This window comes from Zonotrichia albicollis, chromosome 7 (assembly GCF_047830755.1).
Source record: "Zonotrichia albicollis isolate bZonAlb1 chromosome 7, bZonAlb1.hap1, whole genome shotgun sequence".
Lineage (NCBI taxonomy): Eukaryota > Metazoa > Chordata > Aves > Passeriformes > Passerellidae > Zonotrichia > Zonotrichia albicollis.
The window spans coordinates 19875408-19899640 of NC_133825.1; the positions used below are offsets into that span (position 1 = coordinate 19875408).

The following is a 24233-nucleotide window of genomic DNA, read 5'->3' on the forward strand; positions in this document are numbered from 1 at the left end:
GAACTTAGGAATAAAACCAATTTATGACTTTTATAAATAAGCTAAATTCGCAGAGCTAAACCTCCACAAAAAGCTCCTCAAAATCCTCACTTGCCTCTCTCCTTGGCTGGGAAAACCATGGAGTTCAACACAGGGAAGACAGGGAAAGAAGGGATTCTACAAAATTCCCCCTTTCCAAATCCCACAGAAAGGTCCCTGGGTGGATTTTGGGACCAGGTGGAACCCTGAAACTGCCAACTATTGGTCACATCCTACAAACCCAGAAACAAATGGCAAACACAGGGAAGCAAAAGGAAAAAGAAGAGAGCAGCATAACCAACTAAACCAACTTTAAATTACAAAGGAAAGCTCACAGGCAGCAAAACTGGAGGTGGATGTGCTAAGACCCTTGGAGCTGCCCTGTGCCACATGATTTTTGGGATGAAATTGCTTTAACTGCCTTTTTTTAGCCTCTTTTTTTTTTGTCAATGGAACACACATCCCAGCAGAGATCTCCCTTCCCTCCCTATGTTGTTCCATTTACTAAACCAGAGAACAATGCTGGATTTAATCTAAATAAACACTAATAAATAAACACAAGAAATCAACCTCCATGTGGGAATAAAACACCAACAGGCAGAAAAACAATTCCAAACATCCCACTGACCACAAGAATAATTTTTAATGAGGGTTCCACTCTCCCAGGCAATCTTTTCCTGGCTGATAATAAGCAGATTGGAAGGATAGGAAAAGTAGCAGACACCAACCAACTAGGATGGAGTAGAGGATGCCAGGTCGATCTGAAGGAGGCTGGATGTTCCTGTCCTGGTCTATGGCTTGGATGGGTGGAGTGACACTGATGGGATTCACATGGACCTGAAATGAAAACACACATTGGAAACAGAGCAGTCAGAAAGCCAGCAGAGAGAGCTGGAGGTTTAGCACAACAACATTTCACAGGGAAGAGTATTGGAGGAAGAAAAGCCTTCAGAATGAGAAGTATTTACAGCTCATGGCCCCTTTAAATCCAAATAAACAGAGAAATATAAACATTTCTATAGCAGCCTCCTTTCTGAGGTACAGCCTTAGGACATATCCTAGAGGAAAAGAACCACAAAAACTCCAGATGGCTTGTATGGAAGGGACCTCAAAGTCAGCCAGTGACACCCCTGCCATGGCAGGGACACCTTCCACTGTCCCAGGCTGCTCCAAGCCCCAAAGTCCAGCCTGGCCTTGGGCACTACCAGGGATCCAGGGGCAGCCACAGCTGCTCTGGGCACCCTGTGCCAGGGCCTGCCCACCCTGCCAGGGAACAATTCCTTCCTTATCTATCACCTAAATTTCACCTCTAACAGTTTGAACCCATTCCCCATTATCCTGTCACTCCAGTTCCTGATGAAAAGTCTCCCTCTGCCTTCCCCAGAGCCCCTTCAGATCCTGGAATGATCTGTGAGGTCTCCACATAACCTTCTCTTCTCCAGCCCCAACTCTCCCAGCCTGGCTCCAAAGGGAAAGTGCTCCAGCCCCCTCATCAGCTTAGAAGCTGATAGTAAACACTTGATAAAGGAAGCTCACAAATACTTGACGGAATTTCTATAAATACTCCCTCTAATCAGGGATTTCAGCCATCACACAGTGAAACACAGCAAATGCCTGAAAATAGGAAAACAGCACGTTGAACTGGAGCATCATCAGGAGCTGGGATGGCTGTGATTCACAAATACACACTGCAAAGAAATTTAAAGTACAGCCATAACACAGTTGAGAGGACCACAATACACAGAATATCACCAAACAATTTCAGAAAGCTTTACCCCAACCAGAGCAACACCTTACCAGGTCAGAATGCTTCAGGTATCTGCTCACACAGAGTAACACAACAACACCCCAGAAGGCTGCAGACAACTGCCCTTCCTGTGCTCAGCCCAACCTTTTATCCCCTCATGTTGATGCACTGCACCTGTGTGCCCTCTGCTCCTGGGTGATTGGTCAGTGCCCCTGGGCTCATTAATGGCTCATTATCTTTAATATCACTCACCTGTCCTGCACAGCTGCAGCCCATTGGGGATGAGGCTCAGCCCCAGCCCCACAGACTCTGTGCCCACACACCAGCCCAGTTTTCAGGAGGTGCTGGGCACTGCCAGGGCAGCCCGAGCTGTAGGTGGTGGCAGCTTGGGGACACATCCTGCACCATCTGGGATTGCAGGAGGCAGCAGCCCAGCAGGGCCACAGGGCCCTGGACATGAACTCCAGCCCTTTTTCTTGGGAAACAAAATTCCCCACGGACAGCAAAGATGTGACTTACACAAAGAAAGGCTTCAAGCATCAACACTTGGTTGTTCTTCAGCCCAACCTTTTATCCCCTCATGTTGATGCACTGCATCTGTGTGCCCTCTGCTCCTGGGTGATTGGTCAGTGCCCCCCCCCCTCCAGCTCATTAATGGCTCATTATCTTTAATATCACTCACCTGTCCTGCACAGCTGCAGCCCATTGGGGATGAGGCTCAGCCCCAGCCCCACTCCCAATGACCACAAACTCTGTGCCTACACAGACATGGCAGGGAAAGCTACATAGGACAAGTGTGGATGGGTGTGGGAACAATTCACCATTATTTGGAAGCGAATTCAAATGTTTAACATGGAGATAGAATTGTCGAATCATGGAATGGTTTGGGTTGGAAGGGACCTTAAGGATACAAAATGCCACCCCTGCCATGGGCAGGGACACCTTCCACTGTCCCAGGCTGCTCCAAGCCCTGTCCAGCCTGGCCTTGGGCACTGTCAGGGATCCAGGGGCAGCCACAGCTGCTCTGGGAATCTCACAGGGACTGCCCACCCTGCCAGGGAACAATTCCTAATTCCCAATATCCCATCCATCCCTGCCCTCTGGCAATGGGAAGCCATTCCCCCTTGTCCTGTCACTCCATCCCCTGTACAGAGTCTCTCTCTTTCTTTCTTTTAGCTCCTTCAGGTCCTGGAAGGCCTCAATGAGGTCACCCCAAAACTGGTGCCAGCTTCATCTTTGTCAATCCAGCCTCCAGTGCCAGCTCCAGAGCTGCCATTCCCAAGTCCCACATTTTCAGTGACCTTGGCTGCTCAACCAACCACAAATGTACCACACATGCATGTGTGCACACCAGGCTTTCCCCTCCCCTTGGAACATTTCCCTGCATGACAAAAACCCTTAATGAGCTCTGTGAAAAGCCAGACACCCTTTTCTTTCCCCCACATACAACTGGTCCTGGCAGCCTTTCCTTTGCAAAGCTCTGTGTTCTGCAAGAGGAGACTTGAAATTTAGCGTGGGAATAGGAATGAGACAAGCCCACGCTTGGCCAAGTTTTGGCAGAGCTGTCAGAAATCATCCTGCTGAGAGCTGGAAGGGAGCTGGGAGAGCTTTGGCACTGCTGAGGGGAATCTTAGAGGGAAAAGGGATGAGCCAGGAGGAGAAGAAAGAGCCAGGGATGGAGGAAAGGCAATTTATTGACCCCTTGTGGGCAGTCCCATGGTCACTGCCACCACACCCCAAGGTGTGTCCCCCCAGGCATTTCCAGCAGGTTTCTCAAATCCAGAGGCTCTTCCAGCCTTTTCCACACCAGAGTAATTTAAGATACAGACATGTCAGGGATAGGCACATTAAAAAGTGAGGGTGGATGCTCTTGGCCTCCCATATTGGGACTGGGAGTCCTCACTCCACTCCTGCTCATGGCTGTTGTTCCTGTCCCTGTCCCACTGGCCAGGTCCTTTGTCATCACCCAATTCCATTTGTGATTCTCTGAAAAATTAAATTCTTAAAAGTATAATGAGGGAGACGAGCTCAAAATAGGCAGAAAGAAAGAGAGAAGAAGATATATTTGACATCTGCTTAAATTTTTAAATGGCTTTAGGATGGCATAGAAGTTGCATGGGAAGAGAGAAGATTATGCAGAAAACTGACCAAGACTAAAATGGTATTTTTAAATTCACAGGTCAGTTGGAGCCCTCTCAGAAAACTCCACGTTTGAGTTAGAAACGTGAAACCAATCCACAAAAATCCACAACAAAACCAATCCCATCTGTTAATCTGGGTTTAAATTCAGTATTAATGCCCAGAGCAGCTGTGGCTGCCCCTGGATCCCCGGAAATGTCCAAGGCCAGGCTGGACAGAGCTTGGAGCAGCCTGGGACAGTGGAAGGTGTCCCTGCCCATGGCACAGGGGGAGGCACTGGATGGGCTTTAAGGTCCCTTCCAATCCAAACCCATCTAAATCTCCCCCCTGTCAGTCTGAACCCATCCCTGTGTCCTGTCACTGCAGTTCCTGCTGCAGGGTCCCTCTCCAGCTTCCCTGGATCCCTTCAGACCCTGGATGTGACTGTGGGGTCTCCCCACAACTTTCTCTTCTCCAGGCTGAACAGCTCCAACTTTAATAATTTAAAGCTGTTTTGAATTAAATTGGCTGATGTGCCTTGAAGCAAAACTCAAGGTGCTCTCATATTGTTTTAATAATCCACAGACCATGCAGCATCTTTTTCACTCAAATTTAGAAATTAGAACTAAAAAACCATAAAACAATAAAGCAGCCATTAGATTAATAAATGGGTAATGGCATGTTAAGAAATTAATCAAAGCACACATAGGGAGCTTAAGAAATTGTGTATATGCTTTAAATCAGAAATAATTGTTTTAAAAATGAGGAGTCAAAGTAGGAGTCATCCACAGGCATCCAGCATCCCTGAAAGAGGCTGAAAAATCCCCTACCAGGCTCCTTCTCAGGAGCTTCATGAGGAGATGGAAGCTCATTAAAAGGAAGGGAGGACAAATTAATGAAGGAGTGAAGTGTCTGAGGGGCCCATGGGTGCCAACTGGAGGCAAAGCAAGAGCACCAAGGGGTTTGGCAGGGAAAGGATGGAGAAAGTGCCAGGAAAGTCAGCACGGAGCCGCAGCAGGGCAGGGAGATCACTCAGAATAAACAGCTGGCCTTCACATCCCAACCTCTGCCATGGGGAACATGAAAAGCTGCCCAATCACTCTGGCAGGTGATTAAAAAACAAACAGATCTTGCCCATCTGAGGGTGGAAGAGGCAGTCATTTATTTTCCTCATTAGGGAAAAGCTCCCTTAGTTATTGGTGGGGTGATTAATTGACTTCCAGGTATTCAGTACAGGAGAACTGGGTAGGCCAAAAAGCAGAACCCCAACCCCACCTTGCAACTTTTAGCACAAATATTAATAAATTTTTAAAAAATCCTCCTTCAAACAGAGCTGTGATGGGGAGCCTGCCAGGGAGTCTGCAGGGCCACGAGATGATCAAGGCAGAAAAATACTTAAAAAAAAGCTCAGAGAGAATAAGGTAGCAGCAAAAGCCTCATTTTCCTCTCCTTATTTTTGTGTTCAGCATGGAAGGACAGCAGCACCTTCTCCATGAGGGATGTCCAGCAGGACCTGCAAAAATCCATGGCCTTCAGAGATGTTATGGATGGAACAAGGCAAATGTAAGAGTCCCATTTGTGCCAGGGGGTTTTAGGCACCTACTGAGGACTGTGAATAAAAGAAAGTGCTGATATTTTTAATTAATGCATTAAAATGGTGCTTAATAATTCAGGAGTGCAGTTGCATTCAAAAATCCAAGCAGGATTTTTGGGCACCTGCCTATGTATTGATTTCACCATCCCATGATCCCAGGGAATGATTATGAAGGAATTTAAAACTGAGATGCAGAATATGCATTTGGAGCTTTCAAGAACAAAATAAAAAAACATCCCAAAATCAACATGAATTTAAAATAAAAGTAATATATTTTTCAATATTCATATATATATATATATATATATATATATATATATACATAATTTTTTAAAATTATTTTAAGATGTCTAGGAATTACAGGTTCCAATAAGAAGATGTGGACAGTGTGGAATTATTTTTAAGGTTAGGGTACAACAATAATTGTTGCACAGCTGATAAAAAGGATTTTAAAAGTCAGATTTTCTATCTCTTCCATCTACCTGAGATGCAAAGCTGAATTTGCCAACCATAGATACTTAGGGAAAACTTCCTTTGGGCACAATGAGGAGGAGAAGAGAGGAAATGGCACATTTTGAGAGTTGGAATAACCCAATTTTCTGCTCAGAACTGCCTTTTCCATTTGTGGGGAGGTTTGTGGTGTATTTTGGGGGGGTTTGTTGTGTATGTTGGGGGGTTTTTGCTTATTACCATAAAAATCATTGCATTCTACAAAACTGAAAGCCAACTGAAGCCAACATCCCTCAGCTAGAAGGTTCTTTCCTGAGCAGACAATACATTCCTTAGAGGTGTTTTCTGCACAATTGAAGACACCAGACCATGAACCAGCCCCAGGTTTCACTCTGGTGATGCTGCACTGATGATTCACAACCACTTGAGCTCCCACCAGAGACATCCCTGGGGCTCAGGGACCAGGGCCATCACACAGGTGGAAAATACTGCAAAGGATAAAACTGTATGGAAAGTAAGAGTTCCTAAAGTTTTGTTTGGATTGCAGCTCAGGAAATCCGCTGAGAGAAGGCACAAAAATCTTCACTGTCAATTTATTATTGGGCCAAACACAGCAAGACATTTTCTACCCACAAGTCCCACTGAAAACTGAGTTGTTAAGGCACTAAGGTGGCCAGAAACCTAAACCAGAGGGACCTGGAGCTCCTGGAGTGGGGCCATCTGGGATTTCAGCCTGAGCCACCCTGGGATTCTGTATTAGCACAATCAGCTCCCACTGGACATCTCACGCCAATTTGATACCCTGAAAATTATTATTTTTACAGGCAGCTCTAACTGTGGCCAGTGCACTTCAGATAAAGTCTCAGGACCTTCCCCCTGCATCATTCTCACAGCTCAGCTGAGGAATTTGCTGCTGAACTCTCATCCTGCAGAAAACAAGGCTGAGGAGCTTTTCTCCAGATGGAAAATGTCACTAAAGCAACACACGTTGCCATCCAGAACCCCTTCCCAGGGAGCCCTGCACTATTAAACCAACAAAGTCCTTGATGAATTGATGAATCATTATGGTGACACAGGTTCTCCTTGTGCTTTCCTGAGGTTGGGATACGAGCTGTAAGTGGGAAATGAGCTGAGTTCTCTCCATGCTGTGCAGAACTGCCTGTGACTTTGCCAACACTCGGCACTAAAACAGCAGGGAGAGCTGCAGAACCATTCCAACATCACTCCTTGCTGCTGCCTCAGCTGCTCTGCCAGCACAACAAGGGCTGTGACAAAACACTAATGAGCAGAAATCCATCACAGAGCACTTGCATGTCAGCAAAACGTGGGCAACGTTTCAGTGGAGCTATCCAACCACAAAAGAAGTCAATCCAAAAAGCAGGAATCGTGCTACAAATGTAGGAGGCGCCACCAAAATCTCATTGTTAGTCAAACCATGTCACATCAAATCTCCCGTTTGTAGGGTCTCACTGTTCTCCCTCTTTCCTTGCCTTCCCACTGGCAGCTACACGTTCCTGCCTTTGATCAGAGCCTCACATCAGGAGCCTGCAGGATTTCCTGTGCTGCTCTCTGAAGGCTGATGTGACACACAGATGTACAGGAACCCAGGGGGAACGGGATCTTCTGACCCTTCACATTGCCACAACACAGGAACCCAAACTGTGGGACAAAACCTGAGTGCTTTGGAGAATTTGGAAGCAAACCCCAAGCACAATTTAAAATACACTCTGAAGCTGAAAGAGAATAAGTTCTCTGAAGAAAATTGTTAGATCAAGTTGTCGCAGGAGATAAAAAAAGGTTTACTCAGCAAAAGTTCTGGGCCTGGAAACACTTCCCAAAACAGGGCACAACAACTTGAGGAAACAAAATCTACATTGCTAAACCCCAGAGATTTAGATCTAATTCATCCCATTTATACTTAGAATTACAGAATCAGTAAGGTTGAAAAAGGGCTTTAGATCATCCAGTCCAACCATAAATCCATCACCACTAATCCACATCCTCAAGTGCCAAATCCACACCTTTTATTTAACCCCTCCAGGGAAATGATGGGGCAGCCACAGCTTCTCTCGGCAAAACTGTGCCAGGGCCTGCCCACCCTGCCAGGGAGGAATGTTCTCCTAATATCCAATCTAAACCTCCCTCTGGCACTGGGAAGCCATTCTCCTAAGTCCTGGCACTCCATTCCTTGCAAAAGTCTCTCTCCATGTTTCCTGCAGCTCCTTCAGGCCCTGCAAGGCCACAGTTTGGTCACCCCAGAGCTTCTCCTGTCCAGGTGAGCCCCCCCAGCTGTGCCAGCCTTTCCTCCCAGCAGAGCTGCTCCATCCCTCTGCCCATGCTGGTGCCTCCTCTGGATTCTCCAGCAGCTCCAGGTCCTTCCTGTGTTGGGCCCCAGAACTGATCTGCAAATTTAAAACTAAACTAACTTTTCTCTTTATTTATTTTCCCCTTCATTCCCAGAGCCAGAGCTAAAAAGCCACAGTGGGTAATTTATGCTGATGGTGACCTGGCCTCTCCTGTCTTCTCTGGGGGTAAAAAAGTGTTTTATTGACCAATGGGAAAAATTAAGACACAGGATTAATTGTTCAATTCACCTCCTTTCTAAACTCAGCACTCAATTATCAAACAGCTTTTAGCACCTGATTTAGCTGCTCAATACAACCCATGGCTGCTGTGTCCCTGGGTTTCTGTCATGCCCCATGTTTATGCAATTTCTTGAAATGAAAACTGTAAAATTCAAATATCCTGGCAGCTTGGGTTGTTAACAGAGTAAGCTGTCAGAGAACACAATTCCTTCCATTCATTTGTAAAAAAAAAAACCCAACCTTTGAGAGGAAAAAAACCCAACATTTTGAAGGAGCAGCAAGAGAGCATAATGAACCCGAGCGCGGAAGAAAACAGAGACTATTTTTATCAATGATGTCTCCCAGGAACAGCAGGGCCAAAAAAGAATTGAATTTCATCAGGATCTGATCACAGTGCTTACTAAATTGCTTTTTCTGTATCTGACATGCTTGATAAGAAGTGTCCCCAGCAGGGGACTAAATGAAATGCATTATGCAATGAGCTTCCTGCCTCAGCACAACCACAATTCAGGCCAGAGCTTCTCCTCCTTCCAAGGTGATGACTGGCACTAAAGAACAATAAATATTTCTTTTTTGACATTTGGCTTTTTTCCCATATAACTATGAAGTCTATTTCCTTGATTATCCCTCAAACTCTTGATGTGGGTTTCTTATTATCCTGATTTCTGTGCAGGGGAGCAAACTGTGAAGCCAAAGACAGGCACCTACATCTCCCCAAAAATCAGAAAATATTCAACAAACATGTAGCACCACCACGATGACTTCCAGATTATTTTTACTTCAATTTCTAAGAGTAATTTTTTTGAAATTAAAAAAATGTAATATTAACTCAATTTTCTTTCCTTATAAATGCTATTTCTCACAGAGGGAAATTCCCTCTATCATATCTCTATAAATATCTATATCTATATTATATATATCTATATATAAAAATATAGATAGATATAAATAGATGTATATTGATATTTATATTTCTCTTCCTAAAGACAACAGGCTGATGGCTTCTCTATGCCTTTGGAAAAATCAGCCACACAATAATACACCACAAAATGCACAAGAAGTTGCAAGCAAATGATAAAAGAGGAGAAAGATTTGATGAGAAGATATAACCGGTACCAATGGTGAAATCTTAATTTCAGCTGTATGGAACTAGACAAAAAAAAAACCAAAAAAAACCACAGAGAGTAATTATTTTGAAATAAAAAAAATTAATAAAGATAAATATCAAGGTGAACATGTCAGTATTTCACCCAGGCCCTTTGTCTCTTGGCTGACTCTCTTTTTGCACTGATTTTCCTCTCTTTTGGGTACTCAACTTCTCCACTCCAGGAGTGGCAATGTCACCTGGAAGTACCTCACTACTAAAATCCAGCTGTATCCACCACTGTCCTCTCCTCATTAAAGTTTGCCACCCTATCAGAAAAAGAATTTTAGGGAGAAATTTTGCGGCCATAGCCAGCTACAAATTCTGCCTCACCGTTATTAAATCCATTTTATTACACTGATTTAATGGTAATGTTAAAAGTGGCACTTTTAGATTGAAGGAAAAAATGGGTTTTGCCAGCTAAATTTTGGATGCGTGTTCAATAAATTTGTGCAAATTTACATGTGTGTGTGTGTGTGTACACACCTTACCTGTAACGCTCACATCCTTCATCCTTAAGCTCATCCTAACATCTTTTTAGGGTGAAGCAGGAAACTTTTGCATTTTATTAAATGTATTTCTTTCCAATCCCAGGACAAAAAGCAGGAATTATTTACCAAGCACACTCCCTCCTCTCCAGTATTGCTGTGGTGCCCAGGGTATGGATTCAGAGCCAAATAGAGATTAATCCCATTTTCTCCTCTCAGGAGAGGAAGTTCCACTCACCAGGAATTTCCATGTTCTCCACAGGAAAGACCTTTAGGATTCAAGGAATGTTTTCCACAAAATCATTTTCAACAGCATGGAGCAGAGCAAACATGACTGTCCTGGGAAGGGGGATTTCCCTTTCATTTCATTTCCAAGGGTAACTTCATTTTAACATATACTCACAAATATTCACCAGTTAGGGTTTTGCAGCCTATGTTTGATTAATTGAAGAATTAATCTGCACCCTCTGAATTGTGATAACAAGCTGAAAAGAGAAATAATTCCTCCTGACCCCTAATGATCAGCTGCAGCTCAATGGGACAACCCAGGCACTGAAATAATTCTCTCTGCAAGGCCCAGGGATGTGACAGAGAGGAGAATTTTTTTCTGGAGTGAAGCTGGCTAATAAAGCATCACTGCAAGAATATTTTGTTTAATTGTCAACATTTAAAGCCTTCAAATGCTTCCAAGTGACATTTAAGGATAAAATAAATTGCTACATATGTTTCCTTTGTGACAGCACTCCCCTTGGTGCTGTAACAAACACAGATCTATGGGAGAGAAAACAGAATTTAATCTTACAGGAGCTCCTCAATCTACACTTGGGTGTTGATTAATTCATTAATTGGATTTTTTAGCCTCAGTTTTGCTGCACAAAAAGCTGGTTTGTGCTCCTGCCCACACCAAAGCCCTGGAGATCCTTCTCCATCCTTGGATGGGTTGGATTGCTGTGGCTGTGACCAAAGTGGAATCAAAGCAGCTCCTCTTCCTTCCTGAAGGAAATTCCTTCTCATTTCAGAACCACTGTTACTCCTTCTAAACAAGCTCAGGACCCTTTTCCTTCTCAACTCCTGGCAAAGCCACAAGAACTGAACATATTCTCACTACTAAGTTCCTAACCATGATGAGAAATAACAGGCAATTGATGAAACATTCCCAGATTTTCTTATCAAAACAAATTCCTTAATTTTAAATTATAAAATCAGTCATTTTTACCAGTTTATTCCCACCATGATAACAAATCAGATTAAAAATTTAACTTTACAGCTTGATGAGTAGCTAGAAAATGCCCCTGTTTTCAACAGCAGCCAAATTTCCATTCCAGCCTGAGCCTCTGCAGAGCTCCCAGAGCTGCTCCTGTGCCACCCAGGGCCTCTGTGTCCCACAGAAATACGCAAAATATGCTTCTCTCAACCCAAAACCAGCTTCAAAGATGACCTGCAGGGATATTTTTCTTTCCCTGTTTCATTTCTTTGACCAAAATCTTCTCACTTTCTAGGCAAGCTTGATCCTTTTCCCCTTAAAACCTCCACTTTTAAGGATTAGAACTACTATATATATATATAAATATATATATATTTTTTTTTACCCACAGACAGCAACTCAACTTCTGAACCACAACTGGGTTAAAATCCCCTGAAGTAGAGTGTCTTTCAAACTTTATTCCCTTATTCTGCAGCCTTGTTATAATTTTCTCAACCACACTGTTGTTTGAAACATCTGGTTCTTTAGACAACCATTACATTTTGGAAATTAAAATCATGGTTTTTTTTGATTTTGAGGGGCACAGCAGGCAAATGAACTTTTCCTCTATCTGAAAAATATCTATATTTAAAGATACAGGTTAATCTTAGATTAACAGAGACTGTCCTGCCTGATCAATACATCAGCAAAGGGAAGAGCTTGCCTGGCTGCTAAGGGAGATTATTCTCAGGTTTATGCATTCACATATTAAAGTTCCTGACAATTTTAGTGACAATTCTTTTTAATTAGCCATCCTGGTATCCTCCCAAATACATAAAATTTAATTATCTGTAACATCACATCTTGGTGATTTTAACCTTTTCATGCTTCGTTACTTTTCAGCGACATTTTCCTTAAAAAAAAAGATCCTACCTACCAAGGGATGGCATGTGGGGGACAGACAAGCAATCCTAAAAAGGGGAAGAAAAGGGCAAATCACATCAGCAGACTTCAAACACCTCTTACAGTTCCCTATCAGATACTAGCAGATAATCAATAGTTTATCAAAGCTGTCCACTATGACTTTGCTGAGTTATTCATTCAAAATCACCACACCAGGTTAAAAACCTCCAATATTGTGAACTTGATCCATTACCTTGAAGTTCACATCAATCTGGTGATCTCTGTAGGGCTGCAATTAGAATGAAAATAGGGGGGAAATGCAAATTGTCAGAACCCAAGATATTCCTCCAAGACTCAAGACCCTAGCAAAAAGCTCAAAGACCTTAACACAAAGTCAAAACCACTTGTGCCTTCCATCTTAACCCATAAAAAAAAAAAGTTACCAACTTTGTGTAAAGATTTACAAGCCATAAAAGTTTAAGTAAAATGTTAGCGAATTGATCACAAAGTGAAAAAGTCAAATTTTAAAGATTTAAAATAGAAGTTCCAGAAGCAAGATGAAAGAATCTAAGTGTGTCCTGTCTTTTTTCTTCTTCTTCTTGTCCTCCATCTTCTGCTTAATAGTGACACTTCTAAATTAGTTAAAAGTAGAGACAGACTGCCTAACATAAGTGAAAAGTATTAAAAAATTATTGTGAATAAAGTACAGACAGTTTTTAGTATAAAAAAATAACACTGCCCCGAGGGCAGTCAATGTTCCTCAACCCAACCTGCTAAACAAACCTCAGCAAGTAAAAAAAAAATGTATTAAATAAAAAAATGAACAACCTTGAAAACCAAACCAAAAAATCTCGACTTCTTCTTCAGTCTCAAAGCTAAGAAAAAAGGATTTTTAATACCTCAAAAACCATTTCAGTGACACAAATGAAAGGTTTGCCTGGAATAAACAGGGTGGTTGCAGCCACCAGAGGTTTTTATCATTGTTTTTGCCTCGCTTTCCCCCTTGCAAAGCACTTCATAATCACCTATCTGTTCATCTTGCATCTCTGCTGAAATTTAATTAGAAAAATTGCTATCTGTCTCCAATGGCAAGCAGCTTGGGCACAACTCGGCCTTCTTCCACAAACAGCACTGCAGAGGTGTCAAGGAAGTCAATCTGCATTTCCCCTACACTCATCCGAGTCGCAGCATTTACCTAAATTGCTACTGAAAAATTAATCCCTGCAAAAAATGGGACAATTTGCTCATCTTTCAGTGGTACAGGGATTGTTCAGAGCCTCAGTCATGAAGTTCTTGTCCAATTAAGAACAAGAATGTAGACACACAGTAGTTTTTAAAATATTTCTCTCGTTATTTCCTGAAGTAACACCAATGCCCTGTCCATCAAATAATTTTTGGAATTAAAGTACCCAGGATCTCCCATTCATCTCAGCCCAGCACTAATTATCTTGCACCAAAGATTTTAGTCTAATTAACAGCAGGGCTGGATGCTGCCTATTCAAAACATAAAATCACTTTTTTCTTGCCCAAAATGATTTGTAGAAAGAGAAACAATTCTCCTAATGATGAAAACTCTGTTTTCTCTGGAAGGCAGACTTTGAACATTTCGTTTTGCCAGCAGACACAACTGCAGTCAGTCATGGGCTAATTCCAGCAGGAAGTGTAAATTCCACCCCCTACAAAGCATTTAGCAGCAATCCCAAAACTGGACAGAGCCTGTTCAGCTGGGAAAGGAATATTTAGAAACAAATCAAATCCCAAATAATTTCCTGAGGCTTGATGCCACTGAACACAAATGCAGCTTGTAAGTCTCGGCAGGCCAAAGCCTGGCAAAGCTCTTCTATCATGTTTGAATTTAAAAAGGCAAATCTTGGTACAAATAAGGCAAAGAAAATAAAGGCAGATTGAGATTGAACTGCTCCAGAAACCAACAATTCCCCAAATCAACCGTGAACATTTGCAGTTTAAAATGTTTCATATCTGACAAACAAACAAAAAAACCCAAAAAAGACAAGACAAAATGGCAACTGAAGATGATTTTTTCGTTTTACGCAGTTTGATTGTTATTAGGGGTGATTCCCTCCCTGTGAATTGTCTTTAAGCAATCAGGTTTAGAAGTCATCAAGAAAAAAAACCCAATTATTCTGTGGGATTTTACCACTCACACAGCTTGGAGAGGCACTCCTCATCTGCTGAAAGCTTCTATGAAAGTGGATTTAGCCACAATCAGCCATTTCAACTCAGCCTAACAGGCCAAAATCTGAAGGCTGTGTCTTTCAGTGCCCCAAAAATCTTCCTTGGCAGCTGCATGGGAGTTCCAGGTGAACCAGGAAATCTCTCCCACTTCAGGGGTGGTTACCTGGTGTTCATTCCATGGTAGATCCCTGGATCAAATGTCTTTTGTACCAGCACTTCCCACAGCAAAATAAGATAATAATTAATTTATTTATTTAATGACCACTGGAGGAAGTCCAGAACATTCTGATGTACTTTCCTTTTGGATTAGTGTAAACAAGATGGGGAAGATGCTGTTTCCAGAATTTTCACTTGTGCTGCTGCTGCTCTAAGTTTTATATTAAGGTGTCTCTGGGAGAAAATTCCAGGAGGTTTTGTGTTTTGGAGGAATTGGGATTTGCAGGGCCAAAGGAAGGGACTGCAAGGGAATTCAGTTGGAATGAGCTGTCAGGTGTTTGTCATCCTCAAGCCCAAAGGTACCCAAAACCAGAATTAATCACAGAATTAACTAGGCTGGAGAAGACTTTTGAGGCAATCAAGTCCAAAACCAATTCAAGTCCAATTTTACGCTGATTACTGGTAATTAATTAGCACATCCTGTACAGTGCTAATTAATTACCAATAATCAGCATAAAATTGATTTGTCCAGAGCTGATTAACACCCTCTGGAAATGTCCTGTGCACCCAATCCCAACTCATTCATTGGGATTACACCAACTCAGAAAAATGATTTCTCTCCCTGAATCCAAACTGATGGAACTGAAGAGGTCCTTCTCACTAATAAAGACTTCCAGGGATACCTCCTGCTCTCCCTTAAAAACCCTTTAAAAACCCTTTAAAAATGTATTTTTCCCCCCTCTCAGCTTCACTGTTGTTTGAGAAGGTTTTATTTATTATCTTTTAGCCTTTCACCCCTCCATGCTCTGCACAGGCTCAGCTCCATGAGGGCACCTGAGCCCCACAAACTGTGTGAGGTCCCTTCAGACAAAATTCCTGAGGATTCTGAGCATAATCAGTACAAACCTAAACCCTTTCCATGCAGGAGGATCCATCAGAGGTGCAAGAACAAGGAACTTGTAGAAGAGTGAGGTCCAATCTGGACTGAGTAGAAAATCTTTGGTGTCACGGAGTGTCTTAGTGCCCATGGGGACTCATAATCACCCCAGGGAACCCCATAATAACCCCATGGAATGCCATAATTAACCAATGGAACCCCATAAAAACTCCATGGAACCCCAAAATTACCCCATGGAACCCCAAAATAACCCCATGGAATGCCATAATTACCCAATGGAACCCCATAATAATTCCATGGAACCCCATAATCACCCAATGGAACCCCATAATAACTCCATGGAACCCCAAAATTACCCCATGAAACCCCAAAATAACCCCATGGAACCCCATAATAACTCCATGGAACCCCATAATTACCCCATGGAACCCCAAAATAAATCCCATGGTACCCCATAATAAATCCCATGGTTGCAAATCTGGCCCAGTAATTAATTAAATAAATCTAATCTATATTTTGCCGCCTAAGAGGATTTTCTTCTTTGCATGGTGATGGAAAATACAGAGTGTAGAAGTGGAGGAGACCTTCACATTGTGAGTTTGACAGGAATGGACTGAAAGGGGGAAAAAAGGAGGAGAAATTATCTTGCCCATGTTATGAGATATTCATGAGGTTGTACTTTTTAACTCCATGTGATGACTCACACATCTGATAATAAATGCTAACTTATTCAAGTCTTCCTGACACAAGAGGGGGAAAAATTAATTACCAGAGCTGATCAGACACAGAAACACTAAAATATGATATAAAGCAATGTAAAAACAACAACAAAAAACCCCAACTCTAATCAACAACCAACACAGGTTTTCTTGGAAATTGAAATTCAGCTAACAACAAGTAATTAATTCACAACTTTTTACCTCAGTAAATTCATGGGTAGATTCCAACTAGACTGGACCAAAATATTACTCTTACCAGTGACATTGTATGCTTTTTTTTAGGGGTCAGCTGAGTGGACATCTTCCCCAATAAAGCAAGACTTCTCCTTCCAGCTACTGCCTCTAAATAATTCAACTTTGTTCCTCATTCATTAATATTCCTTCTCATCTTCATTGAAAAATTAAAAAGCAAATTAAAAATAATTTTAAAAAAGGTGGTGTTAAACTAAAAATAGTCCTTTAGCCTTGGAAGTAGGGTGATGGTAGCTGTGGAGTAGCTTAGTAAAGAATAAATATAATACATAAAAATGTAAAGGATAAATGCAATATAAATATTTCCTAGCTGAATCCAGGTATCATTCATATCTTCTAAAGGAATTATCTCTTAAAAGCCAAGTAAATATTTGAGGTTCAAGGTATAACTTCTTCCACTCAGGTTTATCAAAAGTGCTGCAAAAAGATAAACAGCGAAGAGTTCGTGGTTCATCAACAGAACCCAGGGCTCATTTCATCGATCAGGGGCAGTTTGACACAAGAAAAGCTAAAAAACAAACAAAAGCAGCTGGCCCTGAGCACGCTGCAGCTCAGGAGGTTTGAATAAATGAGTTTTCAGCTCAGTACCTAAATCCCAGGTCAGACAGTTCCTGGCCCAGCCTCTCTCCCTGGCAGACAGTGCTTTGTCTTCCAGTGGGGAATGTGCCTGGACAAGGGCGGGAGCAGAGCTGGAATCCTCTGACTGAGAGGCAGCACCACAAAAACTGCCTGGTGTGTGATATACCTTCAGATAAGCAGATAAAAACCCATAAAAACACCAGTTATTTGTAATTCCTGCCTCATCTGCTCCCACACTGGTGACTATAACAGATCTGTGCAGGCGAAATGGGGTCACATCCCTCATCCTGCACAGTCTGGGTGCTCGCCCTGAGGAGATCCCACACTCAGCTGGACAGGGAGCTGCCCCTTTCCTCAAAGTGCCACCAAGCCCAAAGCAAATGAAGTAAAATTTAAAGTGAAGGCAGTTCTTCTCCAAATCCCAAGCACAACACAGCTACAAAGGGTTTTTAAGCACATCAACGTGCAAAAGTGTGTGTGGGGAAAATGTGGAAATCAACACTCCAAGGTTAAATAGGGATCATCTCTCCCTTCCCTTGACCCATAATTGCAGCAGGAGTCCTGAGGCCACACCAAGCAAGACACTGAAATGTGTGGGATGGGAAAAGCATGGGACACACAGGACAGGAAGGGAGATAAGGCAGGGAAGAGCAGGAATCTCCACACTTCTGGCTTAGGTTGGAAAGGGAGGTGTGGATTCTATTGCCATCTGTTAGAGGTGGGGCAGTTATCTTCTGTTCATTGGGCAATTTTCTTTATCTCTTCCACGACCAATCCTCCGTCCAGGAGACCTCTTCTGTTCATGGGCTATTAATTACTAATTATCTTCTGCCCATGGCCAGTGAGTGTCCCTGCATGGCTGATCCAATCCCATCATCCCATGGGGAGATGCTCTGCCCAGGGGAGGAGCCAAGCATTCCTGCCTGGATCCAATCTGAGCTTTGGGACCCCACAGCAGCCTTTGCCCCCTGCATTGCCAGAGGAGCAGCTTTGTGCTGCCCTGCATGGCCAGAGGGAGCCCAGGCCCATCTGCAGCAGCCCTGGAGCTGCAGAGGAAAACTCCCCCCTTGTGCAGGATCCCTCTGCAGCAGAGCCACAGCTGGCACTGCAGGAGGGCTGCACTTTAATTTCAAAATTATAATAATTTGGAGGGAGTGGTTTACATTTTCCATTTCAGGGGAAGCTCCTGCCTTCCTTAGCAAACCACTTCAAACCAAGACAACTTCCAACCTCAACCTGCCCTTGGCTGGAGGCAGCAGGACACAGAGTGTGTGTGTGACCACAAACCAAAGTTAAAAACCTTAATTCCAAAGCTTAGCATTATTTTAATGTCATCTTAATTTCAGAGTTAAATCAGGTGGGGCAATACCTGGTGATTTGATTGGTTCTGCCTTTTTTAATTCTTAATTGTATGAGTCAAAGGTCACATATCAGTATTAATTTAGCAATTCCTGTTTCTGTTCCTCCCACCAGAGGTGCAGATCTCCAAGCAGCAGCTCTGCTGTAAGGAATGGCACTTGGCACCAAGTTGCAAGAAGAAATGAAAAAGTTATCACCTCATTTTGGGATTCATGTGTGCATGGAGTGTGAAATGAGCCTTATACTCACCTTTACCCGACCCCATGGATGGATTAACTGAGAGACTTAGCACAAGGGCCTACATGGGATAAACCCCCATTGATCATCACTGCCTCTGGATCAGAACCTATTAATGCAACAAAAATCCTTTCAGGGGTCAGTGGCTAATGCTTCGTCTTCCCAAAAATCTTTCTCCTACGGTTTATAACAACCCTCAATGGGAGCAACATCAAGTCCCCTCCCAAAAGTGTTTCTTGGGGATAATTTGAGAGCAAAACACGGACAGAGCAGGAACAGCAATTCCAAAATGTACCCAATTTCTCTAAGATTCAGCCCTTGCAGCCAATGGGCAGTTTGGCACTGGATCCAAGCTGGAATTTCACCATCATCCTCACAGGCATCTCACTTTGGCTTCCTCTTGGTTTGGGACACAGAACACGGCATCAAGCACCTTCTAGCTCACAGGAGAAGACAACAGGCAAAACAGATAAAACCTGGAAAGATCCCAGAGGACTTACAGGGTCTGTGAGCTCTGGCAGGCTGGCTTGGTAGGTGAGGGGCCTGCAGTCCCGGGTGTTGTTCACCAGCACACAGGGCAGGAACATTGGCCCCAAATCGTCCCCATCCAGCACATCCACGGTCAGGGTGGTCGTGCTCGTCCTCCGCTCGTTCAGGTTCTGGGCTCGGTCCTGTGGAGCAAACCACGTCCAGCTGGTGAGACTTCCTGAGCTCACAATCTCCTGGAAAAAAACCTCCTAGAAACCTCCTAAAAAGAGCCACCCCAAAGGTTTTAAGCAAGGCTGAGGATAAAACATGTAAGTGTCAGAATTATCCATGTTGCAGGAGTAATTACAGGAATTTCAGCCTCAGAGCTGCAGCCTGAAAGGCTCACAAGTAAAATTAGGGGAAAAATTGAAGCAATGCTGCAAGACAACTAGAGCTCAGAAATAATACAGCTTGGGAAAACTACAGGACTAAAAGCTACAATAATGCAGCATGTTTGGAGAACATAACAAGGCCCTGTGCCTTATTTATAATCAGAAATTGTTGTGGTTATACCCAAAGTACACATTAGCAACAGTTCAAGTATTCCTTCTTTCTTTAGTGAAAAAACATCGTGACTAGCTAATATTTTGTTTAAAATACTCAAAAATATTCCCATTTTCACAGAGGAACTGCTGCATGAGCTTTCCTTTGCAGAGCTAAAATCTTGGGAGGGAATATGTGCCATGAATTACATCTTGCCCTCCTATTCTAATGTAACACTGAAAGAAAAAAAAGCAATTTTTAAATTTGTTTTTTTAATTTATGCTGTTGAATAACATCATCTATGTGAGATGAAGAGCCCATTGCTCTAAACTTGATTGAATATGGAAATGCATATTGTTTTTTTTCCTATTTTGCAGTTCACTCAGTTCTTATACCAGCTTCACATTTAGAGTAAATATGGGAATTTCTGCATTCAGCTTTCTTCACGGTCAGTGATGAAAAACAATCCCAGCTACAAGGAGCAGCTTTCATCATCAACTAAACCATTTCTCCATTCCTCCAGTAAGTGCCTCTGAGTAATTCTGGATCAAAGCAGATAGACAGTAATTAATTTCCAGCAGTATCTTCAGGATGCAAGGACAACAAAGCACTGACAGTGTAATCAGAGGAATGTGATTGCACAGTACACACCAGAGAAAATTCACTGCAGCCTGTGGGGTTACAGAATCCCAGAATGATTTGGGTTGGGAGGGACCTCAAAGCCCATCCAGTGCCACCCCTTGCCATGGGTAGGGACACCTTCCACTGTCCCAGGCTGCTCCAGCCTGGCCTTGGGCACTGCCAGGGATCCAGGGGCAGCCACAGCTGCTCTGGGCACCCTGTGCCAGGGCATGCCCACGCTCACAGGAAGGAATTCCTAATTCCCAATATCCCATATAACCCTGCTTTCTGTCAGTTTGAAGCCATTCCCCCTTGTCCTGGCACTCCATCCTTGGAAAAGTCCCTCTCCATCTTTCTTGTCGGCTCCTTCAGGGCACAGTTTGGTCACCCCAGAGCTTCTCCTGTCCAGGTGAGCCCCCCCAGCTGTGCCAGCCTTTCCTCCCAGCAGAGCTGCTCCATCCCTCTGCCCATGCTGGTGCCTCCCCTTGGCTCTCTGCAGCAGCTCCAGGTCCCTCCTGTGCTGGGGCAGCTCTGCAGGTGGGGTCTCACCTAAGCACAGGGACAAAGAGCATTGAGCCACCCTTGGGGCCCTGGCTTCTGCTGTCAGAATGCTGAACATGCCACAAAATAAATAAGAAAAGAGACTGCAAAATGTATCTGCACTTCTGTGCTAGAGAGATGACAGGAGTGTGGAGGTGTGGATTCAGGATCTCCTGTTGCTTCAGAGCAAATATCATTTCCCACGAACAAAGATGTATCACAACAGCCATGAACAACAGAAGAGAAGTTTTCATTTCAGTTGTTATCAGAGGGACAAAAAGGGAAAAAAAAAACCTTTCACAGCCCTCAAGGGCATCAAAACCCCACTCTGATGACAGATATCTGAGATACAGTTTATACATCACTTTTCAGTTATCCACTGCCAGCCACTCTGGAAAAACCTCTCTGTACACTTGCACTATGACTTGAAGGAAAAATCACCTCTTTATAACAAAATGCATTTCCAACCTGAAGAATACAATGAAATTGTGTCCATTAAACTCATCTGAGTGACAATTAGCCTTGCCAGATTTGTTGGGAAATGGGACATTTAGTGCCATAAGACTGCACTTTTCTGCATGGGCTGCACTGCACATTTGCAAGCTGCTCCATGTGCCAAAAAAGTTGACTTGTCACACACTGAGCAAGCTTTTTTAAGCAGTAATAATATGCCTGAGCTTTCAACAGCCTGGATAAATCTTAAATTAGATCTTCAGCAGAAGAGGATTTATCAGAGCCGGTATTTCAGCAAGGCTCTGCCTTTCCTTGGGAAGGAAACTAAACTCACACCTAAATCAGGGGCACAAATGCCCTTCGAGAGATTTATACTCACATTTGCTTGAACAATGACAAAATAACGAGTCTTTTCTTCATAGTTTAGTCTTTCCCTCAGAACTACTGCTCCGGACAAAGTGAGAGGAATATCAAAGGTCCTGTTGGAAGTCTGCAAATGAGAAAACAACACAATAACATTGAACATGCCTCAAAGTTCAGATGAAGCCACAAAGCTGGGCCACAATGGGATGATCCTTTGGCTGGTATTCCAAGGCTGCATTTGCCCTTCAAATCAGAGATTATAAAGCTTGCTATGTTTTCTCCCCACCCAATTCCCTCCTGAAGAACCCCCTAGTAATGAATCTGTACAGAATTCTTTACCTATCTGTTACTACTTCCAACCACCAAAGTCTGACTGAATCTGCTTCTTTCCCCTTTGCCATCCTGAATTTGCAGTGGTGCATTCAAATCAAGTGCTCAAGCAGCAGAGATAAGAAATCCACATCATTGTACTTATCTGCTCTTTATTCTGCCTTTCATGAGGGCAATGAAGTGCTAAACAAGCAGAGAACATCAACATTTAGGTGCCAGTTCATGCATACGTTCCTATCCGAGGAAATTCACATTTCAGGGTAAATGCAGATGTTAAATGGAGTGAAATACAATTTGTTCCGTGTATTTGCTTCCACTGACTCAGGTGACAAAGCTGGGGCAAAAACTGGCAGGAGGGCACACATTTCTGACCTGAGATCCAATTGCAATTTCATTATAAAATTAATCTAATTAAAAACACCTCCCATCTTTCCATGCTTCAATCTCTCAGTGCTGAAGATAGTTAATATTTAAGTATTTTGAACAAGGCAACAGCAAAACAAGATTCCAAACACAGCAGAGGCACACAGGAATGTTGTTTCTTTACATCACATTTTTACTGCCTTTTTCCTTGAAGAGCCTAAATAACTGCTAAAAATGAAGGGTTGTTTTCAGCAAATAAATGAGAATGAGTGTTAAATTCTCCATGCTGCATGGGGAATCCAGGGTGGGCAGGAAAAAAGGGTTGGGGTGGGCATCCCAGACTGATAAATAACTGGAGATAGTTTGAGTTTGGCACTCACATTTTAGGATAAAATATTCCTAGTGCCCACCAAAGGGGGAAAAATCAACAAGGGGATTTATACTGAGGCAAAACAGAAATCATGGAATCCCAGAATGATTTGGGTTGGAAAAGTTCTTAAAGCCCATCCAGAGACACCTTCCACTATTCCAGGTTCCTCCAAGCCTCAGTGTCCAACCAGGCCTCAGATACTTCCAGGAATGGGAAGTACACAATTTCTCTGGGCATTATTGAAAGTGAAATGATCCAGCTGCTGACAGTGAAGCAATGAGAGGGAAGATAAATTCATGTGTGGTTACAGAGCTCATGGGCAGAGAAAACACTTGATAGGAAGGAAAACATTTCTTTATATCCAACAGCAACCTCTTGTTCATTTACTACTTCATGCTATAGAAATAATACAGAAATATAAATTATACCTATAAATATAAACATAAATATAAACATAAATATAAACATAAATATGAACATAGGGGGAAAGCCTGAATGGCTGTACCTTGTCATCGGGATTATACTGGATGACATATTCTATCTGGCCATTGGGACCATCATCAATGTCAATAGCACCATTGTCTCCAGAAAATCCTGTGAAGATGGTTGTTCCAACTGGAGTTAACTGCAAGAACAGCAAGAGATCCTCATTAAAACCATAAGGTTTTAATTTTAACCTTATTTTTCCCCCTAGCTCTGGTCTATAAACATCATGACAAAACTTCATCTTTTTAAAAAAAAAAAAAAAAAAGACAAAAATGAGAAAAACACTCTTTAAACCTGAAAGAACCCATGAAATAAATATAGATTAAATCCAATAAAAGCTCCTTTTTCAGACTCAGGAAGGAAAACAAGGATGAGCAGCAAATGTAAACAGAGCTTATTTGACAGCATCTTCATAGCAACGTGAACAGAGCCAGATTAATATTGTTACATGCAAACACAAACACCCAGAGAGCTCCATGGCTTTGAGCAAACACAGGAGTGAAGCTGTTGCTCCAATATTGCGTTGGCAGCAATTGAATACCCATTAAATGATGTTTTGAAAATGAATCAATTTATAATTATCCTCACGCGGATAAATAGCACAAAATCAAGGCCCATTGAGAGCAGAGACAGAAGATTTCTTGGGAGTCATCGTTTCTGAATTTAAATATTCAGGAAACTTTGCAAGTCATCAACCTGAGAGGGAGGAACAAATGAACAAACACTTGTGGGTTCAGCACAACCCTTGCTCCTTGGTGCTCCCCAGATTTGTGGCCCTTCAATTCCCAGAGTCCCTCTTCTTTCCTCCAGAACTTACACAAAGCTGCTGCACATATTTAAACCTAGAGGGCCTAAAAAGGTTTGAAATGTTGGAAGGAGAGCAGGAGGCAAAGGACAGAGTAGTTCCAGCACTTGGTGCAGATGTGGATGTTATTTCACGTTCCTGTTTTGTGGTGCTCACAATGAAGCAAAGACTTAACTCCCCATTTCCTCCTGCACTCATAGTTCCTGTTTTATTTATAAAGCTGCTAATTAAGGGTGTAATGGTTGGCAGAGTTCTCTGGGAAACA

At 42.8% G+C, this 24233-nt stretch overlaps 1 protein-coding gene and 1 long non-coding RNA gene across 13 annotated transcripts in view; one reads left to right on the top strand and one right to left on the bottom strand.

Moving 5' to 3' along the window:
- The window catches only part of LOC141729673 (uncharacterized), a 112208-nt gene extending 105294 nt beyond the window's left edge, over nt 1–6914 (top strand). Inside the window, exons 2-3 of the long non-coding RNA XR_012581073.1 lie at nt 5350–5446; nt 6752–6914. This is a non-coding gene — a long non-coding RNA (uncharacterized LOC141729673). The remainder of the gene's footprint in view (nt 1–5349; nt 5447–6751) is intronic.
- Nucleotides 1–24233, bottom strand: part of PCDH15 (protocadherin related 15) — a 630962-nt gene that overhangs the window by 167135 nt on the left and 439594 nt on the right. For all 12 annotated transcript variants that reach the window (XM_074544551.1, XM_074544552.1, XM_074544553.1 and 9 more), the window contains 4 exons: nt 23183–23302; nt 21631–21741; nt 19127–19297; nt 747–855 (listed from right to left, as the gene is read on the bottom strand). In XM_074544551.1, coding sequence (XP_074400652.1) covers nt 747–855; nt 19127–19297; nt 21631–21741; nt 23183–23302 — 511 coding nt within the window. The remainder of the gene's footprint in view (nt 1–746; nt 856–19126; nt 19298–21630; nt 21742–23182; nt 23303–24233) is intronic.